Below are 18,379 nucleotides of genomic sequence, written 5' to 3'. Positions count from 1 at the left end.
TTAGTTAAAGTTTTGGTAATTTTGTTGTGTTTTTGTCAGTCTTATTATTATTATTTTTTAATTTTTATTTATTTATATTTTTTTGTAAATAAGCATTTAGTTTTTATTCATATTAATTTCAGTTTTAGTTTGAGTTATTTTAATAAATTAAGTAAAACTACATGAAAACGTAATTTTATTACAAATAACGAAAATGTATTTTTATGTATTTATTTAATTACATATAATAATTCTGTGTCCCAGTGGTTGAGTTTTAATAAAAATAACAGATTGTAACTTTACATGAAGATCACATTAAAACAGTTTTAGACACTTTGTACCTTCATGCCTTTATCATTTATATTTGCTACTTTTTAAATTTCTCTTTTAAGTTTCAATGTAACTGTTTTTACTTGTCACTTTCAGTCTTTAACTGAGAATTCAGACTTCACAGAATACGAAAGTTTAAAACTATGATGATACAAACGTCAGAAATCAGAAAAATCAGAACAAATGTCGTCACTGAATCTGAATCTCCAAGCGTTTCCTGATGTTTTCCACCTGTTTTGTCCAGATGACAGCAGGTGTTTCTGAGAGCCACATTCCCACAAACAAACACAACAATCATCCGCTGCTGGATCTCATACGAAATGAATTTTCTGAATTCGATAAGCGGCAGCGGGAGCCGTCATCTCTGACAGTCCCGGCCGCAGAGCTTCACGAATCTAATCTCATTTGAGGAGAGAAAGCGTTTGACTTCGGAAGAGCATCTGGATTCAATTTCACACCGGCCGCCGAGATTTACATAACAGAGAAACAAAAAACAATAACCTGAAATATAATTGCAGAATTGGACAGAATGGAAGTGACAAAAGTGACAAAAAATAAATTAAAAAATCACTGACCTTTACAAGTTATTCATTTCTTTCACAAAAACACCTGCCTGTATGTGTTTAAGGTGAGAGGAACATTTCACTCCAATCAAAAGAAATAATCATTTGCATAAATAAAAGAACCATTATGATTTTTTTTTTTTCATTATTACTGCTTTATTTTCATATTAATAGTATACAATTACTTTGGACTTTACTAAAGTAAAATATAAAATGCATATTAAGATTTATATAAAAATACTGTAATAAAATGTTTTACCTAAATTGGCATATGAAATGTACATACTTTACAATTAAAATACATATATTTCTTATTGTTTGTTTATTCCACAATACAGAAATAAAATTTTTTTGAAGGTAAAATGTGTTTCATTGACATGAAAATAATGTCACTAGATTCCTAAAAGTCAATTACATTATGCAAAACATGCAGGGTAGTTAGCATAAATTAAAACTTAAATAATATAATATAATATAATATAATATAATATAATATAATACTGTATAATATAATACTGTATAATATAATATAATTTAATATATTCAAATTTATTTAAATATTTTTATTATTTTTGAATACAATAAAATATATATAAAAACTTACTCTTGATTTAATTCAGCTAGTTGCCAAGGGAACTCATTTTCATTTAGTTTAAGTTTAAGTTCTAAACTAAATAAAATGAACATAGTAAACGTAATCAAAACTTAATCAAATCAAATATAAAAATAAAATTGTATTCAATATATTAACAAAAACTATTATCTCAGTGATACAAGAAAATACATTTATGCATAAAATAATATTTTTTTTTTACACACACACACACACACACATGTTTGTTTTTGTGAAAAGTGTGGACATCCCATAGGCGTAATGGTTTTTATACTGTACGAACTGTATATTCTATCGCCCTACACCAACCCTACACCTAACCCTACCCCTTACAGGAAACTTTGTGCATTTTTACTTTCTCAAAAAAACTAATACTGTATGGTTTATAAGCGTTTTGAAAAATGGGGACATGGGTTATGTCCTCATAAGTCACCCTCTCCTTGTAATACCTGTGACATACCCATGACATTATACAAAGTTGTGTCCTGATATGTCACAAAAACAAACACACACATGCACGCACGCGCGCACACACACACACACACACACACACACACACACACACATGCACGCACGCGCACACACACACACAAACACACACACACACACACGCGCACACACACACACACACACACACACACACACACACACACACACACACACACACACTTACGGCTGTTGATTATGCATCATATTACTGGCATGGACACGATTTGCTGAACATCGTTTGGATGGTTAATCAGAGACGAATCCTCAGTTTTAGGCAATGCTTCTTTAATGTGGGTCCTTATGAGGCAGAACGAGACTATGAGCCGCTCCAGCAGTGTGTGTGTGTGTGTGTGTGTGTGCGTGCGTGTGTGTGTGTGTGTGAGAGAGAGATGCTCACCGGCATCGTCTGTCCACCGTGGAGACTGTTAATTGCAGCCTGGGCTTCTGCATGACTGGAAAACTTTACAAAAGCACAGCCTGCGGAGAGAAAGAAAGAACGAGAGAAAAGTTAGTTAACTAGTCAAGTGAAGACTGAAAGATTTCATTAGTACTAGTCATGCAGTTTCTGCTGTGTCAGTTGAAATACAGCCATACTAGCTCATGAAATAAATGCAATAGACAGAAGAAACAAAGCGGTAACATAACTACCATTCAAACGTTTGGGGTCTGTAAGAAAAAAAGTTGCTTTTGTGTGTGTGGGTGCGTGTGCGCGCGTGTGTGTGAGTGTGTGTGCGTGCGTGTGTGTTTATGTGCCTGTGTGTGTGTGTGTGCCTGTGTGTGTGCCTGTGTGTGTGTGTGTGCATGTGTGTGTGTTTGAACGCTTTAACTTTTCCAGAGAGAATAACCGGAGCAGGCTTGCCGTGAGCCGTCGAGAGCCCTAAAGAGGAAACACGGCACAAACATCCATCTAACAAACCCACAATCATCAAACCTTCCTGACCCCAAACGCCCAGCAGCCGGGCCGCAATTCATCTGCTCTGACTCCAGAAAATGACTTTTATTCTCTGCAAACAAGATGCATTAATGCCGGAGAGAGAGACACGCTTTCATGAGACAGAACAACACTTCAGAAGATGAGAAAGGCTTTAGACATGACAGCGCATGTTTGAGGGTTTCAAATCTGATGGTTAGGGAAAATGCATCGAAAATCCTTTTTTGATTCGAGGAGAAACATTTGGACGTGAATCCATCTGGGCAGCAGTGATGACATCTTAACTAGCGCTTCTAAAGCTTCATTATTCAGGACAGAAATCCAGCGTGAAAAGAGAAAGAGAAACAGCCGCATCTGCAGTTTCCAACATCATCTACAGCCTCAAGATTTCACAAGACACGTGCAAACATGCCACACACTGCCTACAGAAAAGAAAATCATAAATGAGATCTTTTCAAAATCTTAAATGTTTCACCCAGACAGCAATATGATTAAATGGAGAGCAAATGAAGTCCTAGTTTCTCCCGAGAAAAAGAAACACAGTTGTCTCACGTGTCTCGATGTTAAAGCAAAAATAATGCCTGTTTCCAAACAAGTTTCAAACACTTCCGCCAATCAATCAAACAGATAGTCCCGCCTCAAACTGAACGTGATTGGTTGAGTCAGAAGCGAACGTCATGCCACTCAAACGAACAGATCAATGTTCTGAAATCCCATTAAAAAAACAGCACATGGAACAAAACATTACTAGTTTATTTATAACTATCAACTAACTCTAAACAATGTTTCCAAGTCATTCTCACAATCCGTATTAGCCGTAAAGATAATGTGGAACTCACTGTCAGAGGACTGATACATGCATCAGACCAAACAGGCTGATTCATATGTAAACCTTAAAGCATGTTTTCATAGCAAGTCGATTTGAACAGTCGTGTGTTTGAGTAACAGCAGCTGAATGAGGGTCGATGGCGGTGTGTCGGAGAGTTGTGTCGGTGCTGACCCTTACTGGCCCCATCAGGCCCCCGCAGCACGGTGCACTCCTCTATCTGTCCGAACGACTCGAACAACCGCCGCACATCTTCTTCACTCTGCTGCTTCCCCAGCATGCCCACAAACAGCTTCCGGTCCTGAGAGAGAGAGAGAGAGAGAGAGAGAGAGAGAGAGAGAGAGATTACGTCACATTCACTCATGAACACAGATTTCATGAAGAGCCAGCGAGATCTGAGAAGTCACACGACACGAAAATATGCGAAAAATTATTTTCTTACTCAGTATTTTTGTCTTATTTTTTATAACTATAAAAGAAAAACGGTAAGTTCCCTTTACTGTAAACAGGGAAAACTGTTATAGACCAAAACTCACTGCCTGGTTTCACAGACAGGGCTTAGATTAAGCCTGGATTAGGCCATAGTTCACCTAAGAAATTCTATTTGCCTTAGAAAAAAAGAAACATTAGTGGTGTGCATCTTGAGACAGTTTCTTGCTGCTAAAACAGCAGAGTTTAGTCTAGTTCACCCAAAAATGACAATTACCCCAGGATTTACTCACCCTCAATCCATCCTGGGTGTGTATGACTTTTTTCTTTCAGACAAATCCAGTCGGAGTTATATTTAAAATGTGTGCATCCATCAAAAAAATATAACGGCAGTGAATGGGTGTTGAGATTTTGAAGCCCAAAAATGTGCGTGCATCCATCATAAAAAAAGCTCAAAAAGTCTCAAAAATTTAATAAACTTCCATAAAAACATAAACGATGCGTTTGTTAAAGAAATGTTTTCAAATGTAAAACTTTGTAAACTGTGATATCTAGCTTCAGCTAACTGTCGTACAGTTAACATAGGACGTAGTGTAAGCTCTGGTGAGAAGTGACGAATCTGTAAGCGCAGCGGAGAGAACAAAACAAAACACCAGTCACGAAATAGATGTATAAAACAAGGATTTGTAAAAAAAAAAAAAAAAGATGTGGGAGGATTTCCATATAAGCCAAGAGGAGACTGGTTTTCCTTTGCTGTAGACAAAACTTGGTTCTCACGAGGCTAGTATATTCTCACCGGAGCTTATGCTACTCCTACGTCATCCTCTGGACATCACTCTCTCATGTACGACAGTTAGCGGAAGTTAATTTATAAAGTTTTAAATATGGATATTTTTCACAAACACATCAATTCGCTTCAGGAGGCCTTTATTAACCCCCGGAGCCGTGTAGAGAACTTTTTATGATGGATGGACGCACTTTATTGGACTTCCAAATAAACAACTAAAAATAATACCCAATAACTGACATAAAAAAGAAATTTTATTATATAAATCTTATATGAATCATCCAAAAAAAAAAAGTCAAATTCCCTGTTGATTACTTGAGGGTGAGTAAATCATGGGGTAATTTAAATTTTTGGGTGAACTATCCCTTTAAAACTTGTCTGTGAGACCAGGGGGGTACATTTCATATAAGTTTACAGGAAAACGCTGATAAATGGCAGATATCTTTTTTATGCATTATATATATATATATATATATATATATAAGCAGATCTAATATTTTAAGTCATTTTAATCCTCAAGTAAATGCATCTTAATTTTAAAAATGTGTAGGCATTTGTTCTGGAAAAGACCAACAAAATACAAAAATGGGACTGCATTATATTCTGCAACATCTTGATAGACCTGGTACTTAAGTTCGGCCTTCAATACCATCATGCCTGACCTGCTCTCAGACAAACTGACCCAGCTCTCTGTACCCACTCGAATCTGTCAGTGGATCACCAGTCTCCTGACAGACAGGCAGCAGCTAGTGAGGCTCGGCAAACTCACATCCAGGACTCTCACGATCAGCACTGGCGCCCCTCAGGGATGTGTGCTCTCCCCACTGCTGTTCTCCCTGTATACGAATGAATGCACTGCGAAAAACCCTCTGTCAAGCTCCTGAAGTTTGCAGATGACACTATCATTATCGGCTTCATACAGAACGGAGACAAGTGCTACAAAGCACATACCCCCCCCCACAACAGATTATATTCAGCCTGAGCAATTAAAACTTTCATAACTATACACTGTCCATTATAACAAGTTTCACCTTTATACACAGCATCTGAAAATTTTACATTTGTAAACTGTACACTTGTAAATAACGTTTACATTCATTAAAACACATTTTCTGTTTTTCTTATTTTAGTGTTATATTTCATCTCTACTGTGTAACTCCTGTGTATGTCTGCACTATCATGTGTGTTTGGTGTACTTTCTTCTGCACTGGAAACTTCTGTCACCAAGACAAATTCCTTGTGTGTGTAAACATACTTGGCAATAAAGCTCTTTCTGACTTCTGACTTCAATATTTCATGCCCTGTTAACTGTATTTTATGCTTTTGTTCAGAACACTGAACCGAGTAAAAAAATAGCTGAAGATGACAAAATGTTCAGAGGAAGAGAAAGTTCAGAAGTATGAAGCACAATGTGAGCATGAGAAATCACAGTTGGATTCTCGGTTTTATGCCTGAGATGCTCTACACAAGCACATTATTGACTGATTTTCCTGTGATGTGAGCTTCATTCTCTCATCTCAACACACACCGGTATCCCCTCATTCATCAGTTCTCCCTCAGCGCTTCATCTCTTCTGCCTGACAGCTTGTATTCCCTCCACATCCAGTCTTACATAAGCTGTTTTAATAGAGCTTTGCACTGGTGTGACCCCAGACTCCTCATCTGTCTTCTATACTGTACCAGAGCTTTACATTATGCATACATGCCCTCAGAGAGCTGCGGGACACGACGCTCATCCTGAAAGTAAAAGAGATCAGAGACCACGGCAAACTCACTCCACACAAGACAACTGAGATATAGCTGACATACAGCTGAGATACGGCTGAGATAATGATGAGATATGGCTGAGACATAGATGAGTTACGGCTGAGATAATGATGAGATATGGCTGAGATATAGATGAGATTTGGCTGAGATATAATTGAGATACAGCTGAGATATAGCTGAGATATAGCTGAGATGAAGCTGAGATATAGCTGAGATATGGCTGAGATATAGATGAGATATAGCAGAGATATAGCTGAGATATAGATGAGATATAGATGAGATATGGCTGAGATATAGATGAGATATGGCTGAGAAATAGCTGAGATATAGATGAGATATGGCTGAGATATAGATGAGATATGGCTGAGATATAATTGAGATATAGCTGGGATGAAGCTGAGATATAGCTGAGATATAGATGAGATATAGATGAGATATGGCTGAGATATAGATGAGATATGGCTGAGATATAGCTGAGATACAGGTGAGATATAGCTGAGCTGAAGCTGAGATATAGCTGAGTTGAAACTGAGATATAGCTGAGATATAGCTGAGATGAAGCTAAGATATAGCTGAGATATAGATGAGATATAGATGAGATATGGCTGAGATATAATTGAGATACAACTGAGATATAGCTGAGATGCGGCTGAGATATAACTAAGACAGCTGATATACAAATATGGCTGAGATATAGCTGAAATACGGCTGAGATACAGGTGAAAAAAGGCTAAAATTCACATATTAACATAGAAAAGTTTTTTTTTTTTAAATTGTAATAATATTTCAAATAAATGCAGCTTCGATGAGATGAAGAGACTTCCTTAAAGAAAATGAAAAAAATCCTTATATCTACAGATAGATAGATAGATAGATAGATATGAACTGCTTAAAGAATAGAGAGATAAAGCAACCAGGTGGATGTGTGTCACTTCAGTGGGCAACTGGGTCAGCAGTGAGTGTGTGAGTGTGTGTGAGTGTGTGTGTGTGTGTGTGTGTGTGTGTGTGTGTGTGTGTGTGTCTGTGTGTGTCAGCGATCAGTCTTACCAGTGTAAAATTCACTAGTCTTAATGTTTAATGTTTAATGTTAACGTTTAATGTCATCATTAAACAGATCATATAAAAATTACAAGATTCTTCCTGATCTCTAAAAGAGTGTGATGCAGTGTGTAGAAAAACTTTAAAACCCATACATTTTAAAAAAAGTTTAAAACCCATACATCACAAACATGACAACAACATCAGATCTGACAACAAAACCACAACATGTTTATGAGCGCTGTTACTTATTTCATATGCAAAGGTCTTAGCCAACTTATATAGAGAAGTCTTAAAGGTACAGTATACAGCCTGTGTGATTGTAAGGATCAGAAAATTACTGTGAAAAACTAAATTATGACTGCAATGATGCACTAATGTTAAAAGTGGACCTCAAGGGAAAAATAAAAGTTTAATAGAGCATCGGCGTCAGCTGTGCTACATCATGAATGCATGAATATTATAATCTGTTCACTGTAAAGCCTGTCTGTCTCGATCGGGGACCGGGGCTCCGCACACATCAGGGGCCACTCGCGCGCCCCATGTCAGCTTTACAAGCCTAATTAACTAGCCATAAGCGCAATAATGACCGTTTCCGACATGTTATTCTATGCTGAGAAAAATGAAATTAGCCACAAAGGATGCTGGAAGTTCCTGGAGCGATCCTCAGGGACGGATGGGAGAGAAACTGAATTTACAGTCTTTTATCTTTTCATTCCCGGACTCTATGAGTTATACATTCACCATCTCGGCGTCTGTGGTGCTCACGCTCATGTACAGGAGATGGATCACTATTAATTAGCGTTCATGGCTGACCTGAGCTGCACTTTAGAGACGCTCAACTGCAAAGTGCAGCGTAATAACCGGCTCAAAGAGGCTTTCAGAACCGTGGACGCTGATCTCAGACGCTCTGATGTCACTCATCAGAGACACACACACACACACACACCTGCATTTCAGATGGACTCACTTCTGCTTAAATTAAAACATATACTGTAGATACTATGTGCAGCAACTGTTCTGTATCACAGAAAATACTGAAAATACTTACAAAAACAAACAAAAATAATGCACTTATATAGTCTATGTAGCAGAAATAGGCAGCTGGACTTTGTTAAAGCACTTATTGTGGTAAACACGGTCATCTCAGTAGTTTTGCTTTGTTTATTACAAAAATCATAATCACAGTTTTTTTGTAATTTCCTTAAACTTAAAATACAATTCAACAACAACAACAAAAAAACATTAAAAACGAATTATTATAAAATAACTTTTGAACGTCACATTTACCTGAGGAAACGTACTGTATCAAATGTTCACATTTAGCTATCAAAAAATAAATAAATAAAACATTTAATACATTTAAAAAAAATCTAGAGAGGAGCTTATTAACTGTGACTTATTTTTGAATTTTTTGAATAAAACTGATGAAAACATGTTTTTATGAAAATTACCTTATAAGCAATTGAAATGTTTGTTTTATATCTGAAAATAAATAACAGTTGAATATAATAGTTTGAGCACTGTTGTAATGTTAACCAATGAGATGGCTTCCTATGGTTTACAGCATTATTATTATTATTATTATTATTATTATTATTATTATTATTATTATTATTATTATTATTATTATTGTAATGAGAGATTATTTTTCCTTAAGAAAAACTGACATGTAGCCTACCTGAAATATTTACAAATGAACCAATAATGAATCCAACTGTGTATTTTATTTTATTTCATTTTAATTAATTCAATTTAAATTAATCCAAATTACTAATAATTATTACATTAAAAAAGAGTGATATTGTACTATAATAAATTTTTTTTATTTTATTTTATTTTATTTATAATTTAATTTTATTTTATTTTATTTTATATATTTTTTTATTTTATTTTATTTTATTTTACACCAATCTATTAGTATTGGCATTGATACATTCTGAATAATTGGATATCGTTATCGGCAGAAAAAATGTAGTATCGGTGCATCCATAATATAATTCTATTGTACTCACAATCACAACTGAAAACTACTAAACATTTAGGGAAGGATAAAAGGAAAAGTGATTGATTTCTAACACAAAAAAAGAAACCAAACAAGAGCATATACTGTAAGACAAAACGAGTGCATCACTGCGAAACAAAACACGGCACAATAATAGCTTATTTCAAGTTATTTCAATCTTTTTTTTTTCATAATCTCTGGAGGATAAAATTACATTACAAATTAATAACATTTAAGACTTGTGGCTCTATTTTAAAAATATTTGAATGTTTATTGTGGTGTAAAAGTACCACAACAGTTCACAGAATGAATACAGAACAAAACAACTATCACAAAATTAAGTCACATGGTAATATAAGTCACTGTGATTGGCTGATCATGGTGTTGAGTAGATAATGACTGCTAGTGATGTTCAAAGCTGGTGTGCAAATTGGTTTGAATGCAACAACTGGATAAATAAATTATTTATTACAAAGCAAACAACTCATCCACTCTGACATCATCAGTTCTGGTCACCAAATGTGAAAAACTGCCCCAAACGTGGACTGAATTCTGAAAGTTTGCCTGGTCCTGTCGTCTAGACTGAGTCAAATATTCACTTCAATCGCTCGTGTCTCATCGCTGTCCGTCTCTCGTGTGTCTCGTCTTTCTGCAGGGCAAATGGTCTGGAAAATGAGAGCCTGTCAGTGACCGTGTCCAATAGATGACGAGCAGCCCGGCCTCTTAACGTGAACCCAGAAAAAAAGAAATACAGAAATCTAAAGAGTCATCTGACAGCTGGCCGTCTGAGAGTCTGATCACTGCAGACAAATGATAAAAAGTCAGGATTGTGTGATATAAACTCAGAATTACAAGTGACTGAAACAAAAGTGAGATATAAACTTAGAATTCTGACTTAAAAAAAAACTTAATTTTTATCTTATTCTATTTTAATTTGGACTTTTGAATTAAATTTTCTGAATTCTGGGGGGAAAAGTCATAATTGTGAGATATAAACAAACAAGCAAAAAACAGAACTGCAAAATATAAACTTTTTTTTTTTTTTTTTGTGAATTCTGAGTTTGCATCTTGCAGTTCTGTTTTTTCCCCTGCCATGGAATTAAAAATAAAGATGGTACTGTAGTTTACAATTATTTTTCTCAGAATTGTGCAAAGAAAAAAAGTCAGAACTGTGACATAAACATCACAATTACCTTTATTTATTTATTTTATTTATGCATTTATTTATTTATTTATTGGTGGCAGAAACAAGCTTCCATAAATTTGGTAGCAACTGAAACTCAGAAATAATAACAGAAGAAACCTTACAGACAGCTGCGGCAGACGATAAAAGCTTTGTGCCGAGGGGCTGCACTCTGTGTGTGTGTGTGTGTGTGTGTGTGTGTGTGTGTGCGCGCATTTTTGTGACATATCAGTAGGACACAAATTATTATAATGACAAGGGTATGACACAGGTATTACAAGGAGAGGGTGACTTTTCAAGACATTATCCAATGTCCCCACTTTTCAAAACGCATATAAATGATACAGAATTGAGTGTACTGAAAATCTGAAATAGCACAAAGTTTCCTGTAAGGGCTAGGGTTCGGTGTAGGGTTGGTGTAGGGCCATAGAATATACAATTTGTACAGTATAAAAACCACTACGCCTATGGAATGTCCCCACTTTTCACAAAAACAAACACGTGTGTGTGTGTGTGTGTGTGTGTGTGTGTGTGTGTGTGTGTGTGTGTGTGTGTGTGTGTAGCACTTCACTGGGCTCGAGGGCACTGGGTTCATGCTTGGTTCTGGCACTGACACGTTCTGCCCTTGGCATTCATCTAAACCACATCACGGGCAAATACCCAGATGCCTTAAACTCTAATGAAAATGCATCTGTTCACCAAACCTGACCGAGAGAAAGGGCTCAGTGAAAGCACACTTAGACGCTTGAACTATGAAGAAAATCAAGGAAAATATTTGGAAAATGAATTATTTTCAAACATCTCTTCTGCAACCAATTAATGGCAGGGAAAGAAAGTCCAAGTGTTAGTGCAGACAGAGACACACAAAGAAGTATAACTGTCAAGGTTATTGCTGACTCACTATACACTATGCATGCTGCCGTTTAGTGTATATGAACTTTATAAGGTCATTTTGTCAATCAAAGTGAAGTGAGTGCATGAAGTGTCCAACATTCCACACTGCGCTTTTTAGTTAATTAAGTGCATCACCCGGTATTCAAAGTGCACTTTTTCTCGATTTAATTTTTAGTCTGAATGCACTACTTACACTATTTATGCTACAAAATGGCACGGAATAGTGCACAAGTATGTGAATTGGGAAACATCTCCCAGGGATCACATAACTCACATAACTTGAATGCAATGCAGTTCACTTCGGATAAATGTATAAATGTAGTCTTAAAGACACAAAACTCTGATTTTGATGTAAATTTTATGATGTGATAGTATGTTGTGATTAAAAGTGCTTTCAGTCTGTGTTTCTTGGTGGCAACGGTCAAATGTGTTCGTAAATGTAAGGTAATTGGGACATTTTATGAGACAAACTCTAAATTCTGACTTTTTTCTTGCAGTTCTGTTTTATTAAAAACAAATAAATGTGACTTTTTGTGTCACAATTTTGACTTTTTTTTTCTTGCAATTGTGAGTTTTTATCTCACAATTCTTTTTTTTCTAAACTTTTTCCCTCAGAATTCATAAATTAAAATTCCAGAAATCCAATTTGTGAAAAAAAAAAACTTTTATTTTATTAAAAATTCAGTGATGAAATTTTATTTTTCAATGACAACTTCAAGAAAATAATTTGAATAACCATTCTATTCTATTCTATTCTATTCTATTCTATTCTATTCTATTCTATTCTAATTTGTTTACAATATAATAAGAAATATTTTACCTCCTCCATATAAAACTGTTATGTTTTTGCAAATAATAATTATTTGAATAATTTAATAATTGAACAATAAATAAAACTACATATGTATTTTAAAAAAAATAAATGCAATTATGCTGAAATCCATATTTCCATGCAGTAAATACAGATTGGAATCACAGATATAATTATAATTGTACATATTAATAATAACAATAATAATAATAATATAATGTATTTTAAAAAGTATTATTAATTCATCAATTCATTCATTTACTTATTTAGCAAAACACACCAGCCTAAAATAATCAACACAGCAGCTTTCATATTTGCACATTTACTGTATGTTTGAAAACCTTGTTGGCACATCGCTCATCATTTTTGGTTTTAAATATTTGTCTTTGATTTCAGCTCATTAAAACCACCAGAGCCTCATTAATTCAAATATTTAGTCAATTAAAGCCTGAATCCTGAATAAATTAGGGAAATAAAACGGTGGGGAAAACCAAACAGATTAAACCGTTTGCCTCTCCCTCCAATAAACGATAAATTCAGCCAGAAATTAAACTTCTGTCATCATTTATGTTATTTTTTCAAATTTTTGGACACAAAAGGAGCAGCTCTTTTCCCATTTAATGGAAGTGGATTGTGAAAAAGGCCATTTTTAACATTGTTAACAAAACATTTATCATCAGAATCAGATCTAGATGTCTGTTTATAAACAACAAATACATTTTTTTTTTCTTGTAAACTGAAAAAGTAAAAAAAAAAAAAAGTTTTAAATTCCTGAAATCATTGGTCTATTCCGTGTCACACAAGCTGGATAAACTACAACAGTGCTGGATTAACAATATCCATTTCTCATTTTTAATGGATGCTGATATCAAATCTTCAATCTCAAGATCAATCTTTTAGTTTATGCTGTTATGCCTGAACTTTGCTAAACATTATTTGCAGCGCACTTGTAATCCATTAATCACAATAAGCTAAATCTGTCACGAAAACAAGTTTTTATTACAGCCACAAATAAAACAAAAATGTAAATTCAGCAAATTGATAATATTCGTATTTTTTATGAATTGATAAAATAATTGATAAATAAAAACTAATTTTTAAAAATGATAAAAAAATGATAAAAATGTGAGTATGAAGTGATATATTAATTTGTATATTTTATGATTTTTATATTTTCTATCTGTATAACTAATTAAAAATAAATGAAATAAAAATAATGATAAATAAAGCCAAAATATAAAATTAGCAAATTTATAATAATTACATAAAATTAACAATTGTTCATTAATAACAAATTATATGAAGTGATATTTTTAATTTGTCTATTGTCTATTGTGTTTTCTATTATCTATCTGCTTCTCTAAAAATACAAAATAATGATAAATATAACAAATATATCATAGCATATAGCAAATTGATAATATTCAGAAAAAATATTACATTTATGACTGATAAAATAACTGATAAATAATAATCCATTAATAAAAAAGTTATTATAATTTATTATTATTTATTATTAATAATTATAATAATTATTATTAAATTTGTCTATTGTGCTTTCTGTATATTCTGTGTATATTCATAAAATATAAATTTGTAATGACTGGTAAGTTGATAAACAATAACATGAAGAGATATTTTAATTAGTCTATTGTTTTTTTATCTGCTTCTCAGACGAGGACAGACCACACACATCTCAAGAGATCTCATCGATGTCTCAAACTGTGCTCAGACACCGAAGTCTCAATCATCTGTCTGACCTGTTATGAATTACTGGAATCGTGTTCATTGAGAATCACCTCTTCACGGATCGGATGCGTCACACCTGCTGACCAACGAAACCTCCTGTACAACCACAAGCAGAAGTAGAGAATGAAGAGCAGGTGCAGGTCAACACAGATGCTGCTACAAACATACGGCGAGTGCTTTCAGGACAACCAGGTGCTCTGAATCCAGCCGAACCCACAGCACATCACCTGCCTGCCGCTTCAGCCGTTAACGGCACGCGTTATTACGGTTAACGGTGGCAACCCGCGGCTCCTTTGATCCGAGCCGAGTCACGGTGAACCGCGACGGCCCGAACAGATGGAGAGTCAATGGAGGCAAGTGACCTAAATTAACGGCCACTCCGACACACCAGTCACTGTGTGTGTGTGTGTGTGTGTGTGTGTGTGTGTGTGTGTGTGTGTGTGTGAGAGAGAGAGAGAGAGAGAGAGCGAAAGAAGGTTAATTACCTCCTCGTCCTTCACTGTCGGCCGGTTTCACCTGGATGGGCCGGTTCATCTGAATAAGAAAGAGAGAGAGATGTTAGAACAGCGTGCGTGCGTGTGTGTGTGTGTGTGTGTGTGTGTGTGTGTGTGCCTTCAGAGTCACAATAGTGTCATCTCAGCACAACAAGCACATCACAAAATCACACATGCACACGCATCATCCTGTTTGATCAATTTGGCAAATTTGTAAAATGATAAAATATGATGAAACCGTAAATCTGATGATACATTTGTGTTATATATTGTTTAAAAAAAACCTAAACATGTGATTATGTAGTGATCCTTTATAATTAAAAGCAAGGATCTCTAAAGATAGATTACAGACATCACATACAGTATATAAAATCAACTGAACAATCAATCCGTTATAAATTACCCAGCTGACATGTGATCAACCTTCAACATTGAAATATTGATGAAATAATGTCAATAGTTGTATCAGCATTGAAAAAAGCATTGAAAAACACGACAACGGTCATAAAAAGGTTAATAAAACAAATATAAAATAATGTTAAAATTTTAACAAGATCTTAACATAAAGTGAAACGTCGAAACAATGTTGTGATATCAATGTTTGCAAAATCAAAAAATAAATAAATAAGGATACATATAATAAATAGACATGAACAGATTAATGCTTGAAAACTAAAAATAATTATTAAAAAAAATTAATTTAAATTTAGCAAACTTAATATATTAATATAATGATAAATTTGAACAATTGTAAAATAATAAAATCTAATAAAACAGTCAATTTGATAAATACATTTGTTATAAAATGATTTTAAAAATATGTGATTATGTAGTGATATTTTTATTAGTCTATCAATACATTTTTCTAGTATCCGTTGCCTTCTCAGATGAGAAAAGAGCACACAAGTCTCAAGAGATCTCAACGCTGTCTCAAACTGTGCTCACATGCCGAAGTTTGCAATCGAAAGTCAGAAATATTGCGCATAACCTCAGTAAATGAACAAGCCTTGATATACACTAAGGAAATGTATGGATGTTTCAATATTTTTACTGGAACACGAGACAAAACACTGTTTGAGTTGGAGTTTTGGCTGCGCGGGTCAGTACTGGTCAGCTGGTTCTGCTCTGGTTTTGCTGGTGAAGAGCGGCTGAACAAAGCGATGTATCTGTCAGTGTTGGGTCAGACTGAGACCCGTGAGTATTCTCTCTGTTTTCTGATTTGCTCCATCTCAGGACTCCAAACTTTTGCGAATGGTTGTAAAGCTCCAGAGCTGCGGCCCGTTAAAATCCTCAGAGTCGCCGCGGCAACAGGAGTCATTAAGCAGCACAGGGTACACCGGGAGTTGCTAAGCAACCGGGCAGATCAGGTCAGCATCCCGTTGGTCTGCGGGATGCAATCCAGCGAATTGGCATGTGCCTGCCTGCTCTTGCACCATTTCCACCATTATTTCCTTGGTGTGTCCAATGAGGTTAAAGGAAAAACTCCAATTATTCACCACAACCCCCACCTCCGCCCCACTTTAATGTCCTCTTTTACTCAGTTTGACAAAAAGTTTTGTGCCATCACTGAGAGCCGGCGGCCAGATACACCTCACACACACACACACACACACACACACACACACACACACACACACACACACACACACACACACACACACACACACACACACACACACACCTGCGTGCTGCATAAAACTGAAATAAAAACTAATAAAATCTATGTAGACATAGATAAAATAAATAAAAATGAGAAAAACACTCACCAAAATTACAAAAACTTTCACTAACATTAAAACGAACACATACAATTTAAAAATAAAATCCAATTCAAAATATTAAACAATAATAGTATCTCAATGATACTAAAATAACACTGATATGAACTCAAAGATTTATCAAATTCTCTTAAAGGCCATGTTCAATAAATAAACACCAGCCCTATACGTAATATGTTTTTTCCCCCAGGTGAGACTCCTCTGGATCGTCTGTCTGATTCAGCTCGTTCTGAGGAAACTACAGCTCAGTAAAGATCCAGGTGTGTTTGAACAGTTTACGATGTCTCGCAGTATTCCTGCATCAACACACACACACACACACACACAAACACACACACGTGTCTGCAGATGCTGACTTGAGGCGCGTGTTCACTCTGGCTGATGAAGCGTCTGAACTCATGAGTGCTGAAGAAGCTGTTCACTTGAGCAGCTTCTCTCAGATAGAGAAACACGGTGTGTGTCAGATTCATTAGAGTCCCAGTAGAGTTCAGTACGTTCAAGTGCTTCATCTCTGTCTCTCTCGTACCCTTTGGCCCCAAAAACCAATATGGCTCCCTGCACACACTCCTAATGGCTTGATCAATGCTGACAAATAGGCCAGAGCTCCTGTCTCACCCCCACACACTCATGTGTCTCTCTGTTACTCCACCGGGGCTCCTGTCTCACCTCCATGCGCTCGTGTGTCTCTCTATTACTCCACCGGCGCTCCTGTCTCACCTGCACACGCTCGTGTGTCTCTCTATTACTCCACCGGCGCTCCTGTCTCACCACCACCACACGCTCGCTCGTCTGTCTCTCTATTACTCCACCGGCGCTCCTGTCTCACCTCCACACGCTCGTGTCTCTCTCTATTACTCCACCGGCGCTCCTGTCTCAACTCCACACGCTCGTCTGTCTCTCTATTACTCCACCGGCGCTCCTGTCTCACCTCCACAAGCTCGTGTGTCTCTCTATTACTCCACCGGCGCTCCTGTCTCACCTCCACACGCTCGTGTCTCTCTCTATTACTCCACCGGCGCTCCTGTCTCACCTCCACACGCTCGTGTGTCTCTCTATTACTCCACCGGCGCTCCTGTCTCACCTCCACACGCTCGTGTCTCTCTCTATTACTCCACCGGTGCTCCTGTCTCACCTGCACACGCTCGTGTGTCTCTCTATTACTCCACCGGCGCTCCTGTCTCACCTCCACACGCTCGTGTCTCTCTCTATTACTCCACCGGCGCTCCTGTCTCAACTCCACACGCTCGTCTGTCTCTCTATTACTCCACCGGCGCTCCTGTCTCACCTCCACAAGCTCGTGTGTCTCTCTATTACTCCACCGGCGCTCCTGTCTCACCTGCCACACGCTCGTGTCTCTCTCTCTATTACTCCACCGGCGCTCCTGTCTCACCTCCACAACGCTCGTCTGTCTCTCTATTACTCCACCGGCGCTCCTGTCTCACCTGCACATGCTCGTCTGTCTCTCTATTACTCCACCGGCGCTCCTGTCTCACCTCCACACGCTCGTCTGTCTCTCTATTACTCCACCGGCGCTCCTGTCTCACCTCCACACGCTCGTGTCTCTCTCTATTACTCCACCGGCGCTCCTGTCTCACCACCACACGCTCGTGTCTCTATCTATTACTCCACCGGCGCTCCTGTCTCACCACCACATGCTTGTGTGTCTCTCTATTACTCCACCGGCGCTCCTGTCTCACCACCACACGCTCGTGT

General features: G+C 36.7%; 1 protein-coding gene across 7 annotated transcripts in view; it reads right to left on the bottom strand.

Moving 5' to 3' along the window:
* The window catches only part of LOC109110422 (CUGBP Elav-like family member 4), a 94,727-nt gene that overhangs the window by 32,619 nt on the left and 43,729 nt on the right, over nt 1-18,379 (bottom strand). For 5 of the 7 annotated variants that reach the window (XR_006162519.1, XM_042775751.1, XM_042775750.1 and 2 more), the window contains 4 exons: nt 14,880-14,928; nt 13,199-13,200; nt 3,906-4,032; nt 2,372-2,451 (listed from right to left, as the gene is read on the bottom strand). Coding sequence is in view for 6 of the 7 variants with exons in the window: in XM_042775751.1 (XP_042631685.1) it covers nt 2,372-2,451; nt 3,906-4,032; nt 13,199-13,200; nt 14,880-14,928 (258 nt within the window). In the remaining variant the exon portion in view is untranslated. The remainder of the gene's footprint in view (nt 1-2,371; nt 2,452-3,905; nt 4,033-13,198; nt 13,201-14,879; nt 14,929-18,379) is intronic. The other 2 variants (XM_042775753.1, XM_042775752.1) reach the window with 1 other exon arrangement.

Source organism: Cyprinus carpio, chromosome A18 (assembly GCF_018340385.1).
Source record: "Cyprinus carpio isolate SPL01 chromosome A18, ASM1834038v1, whole genome shotgun sequence".
Classification (NCBI taxonomy): domain Eukaryota; kingdom Metazoa; phylum Chordata; class Actinopteri; order Cypriniformes; family Cyprinidae; genus Cyprinus; species Cyprinus carpio.
The sequence above is the reverse complement of the archived record's forward strand: the minus strand, read 5'-3'. Positions and strand labels throughout refer to the sequence as shown.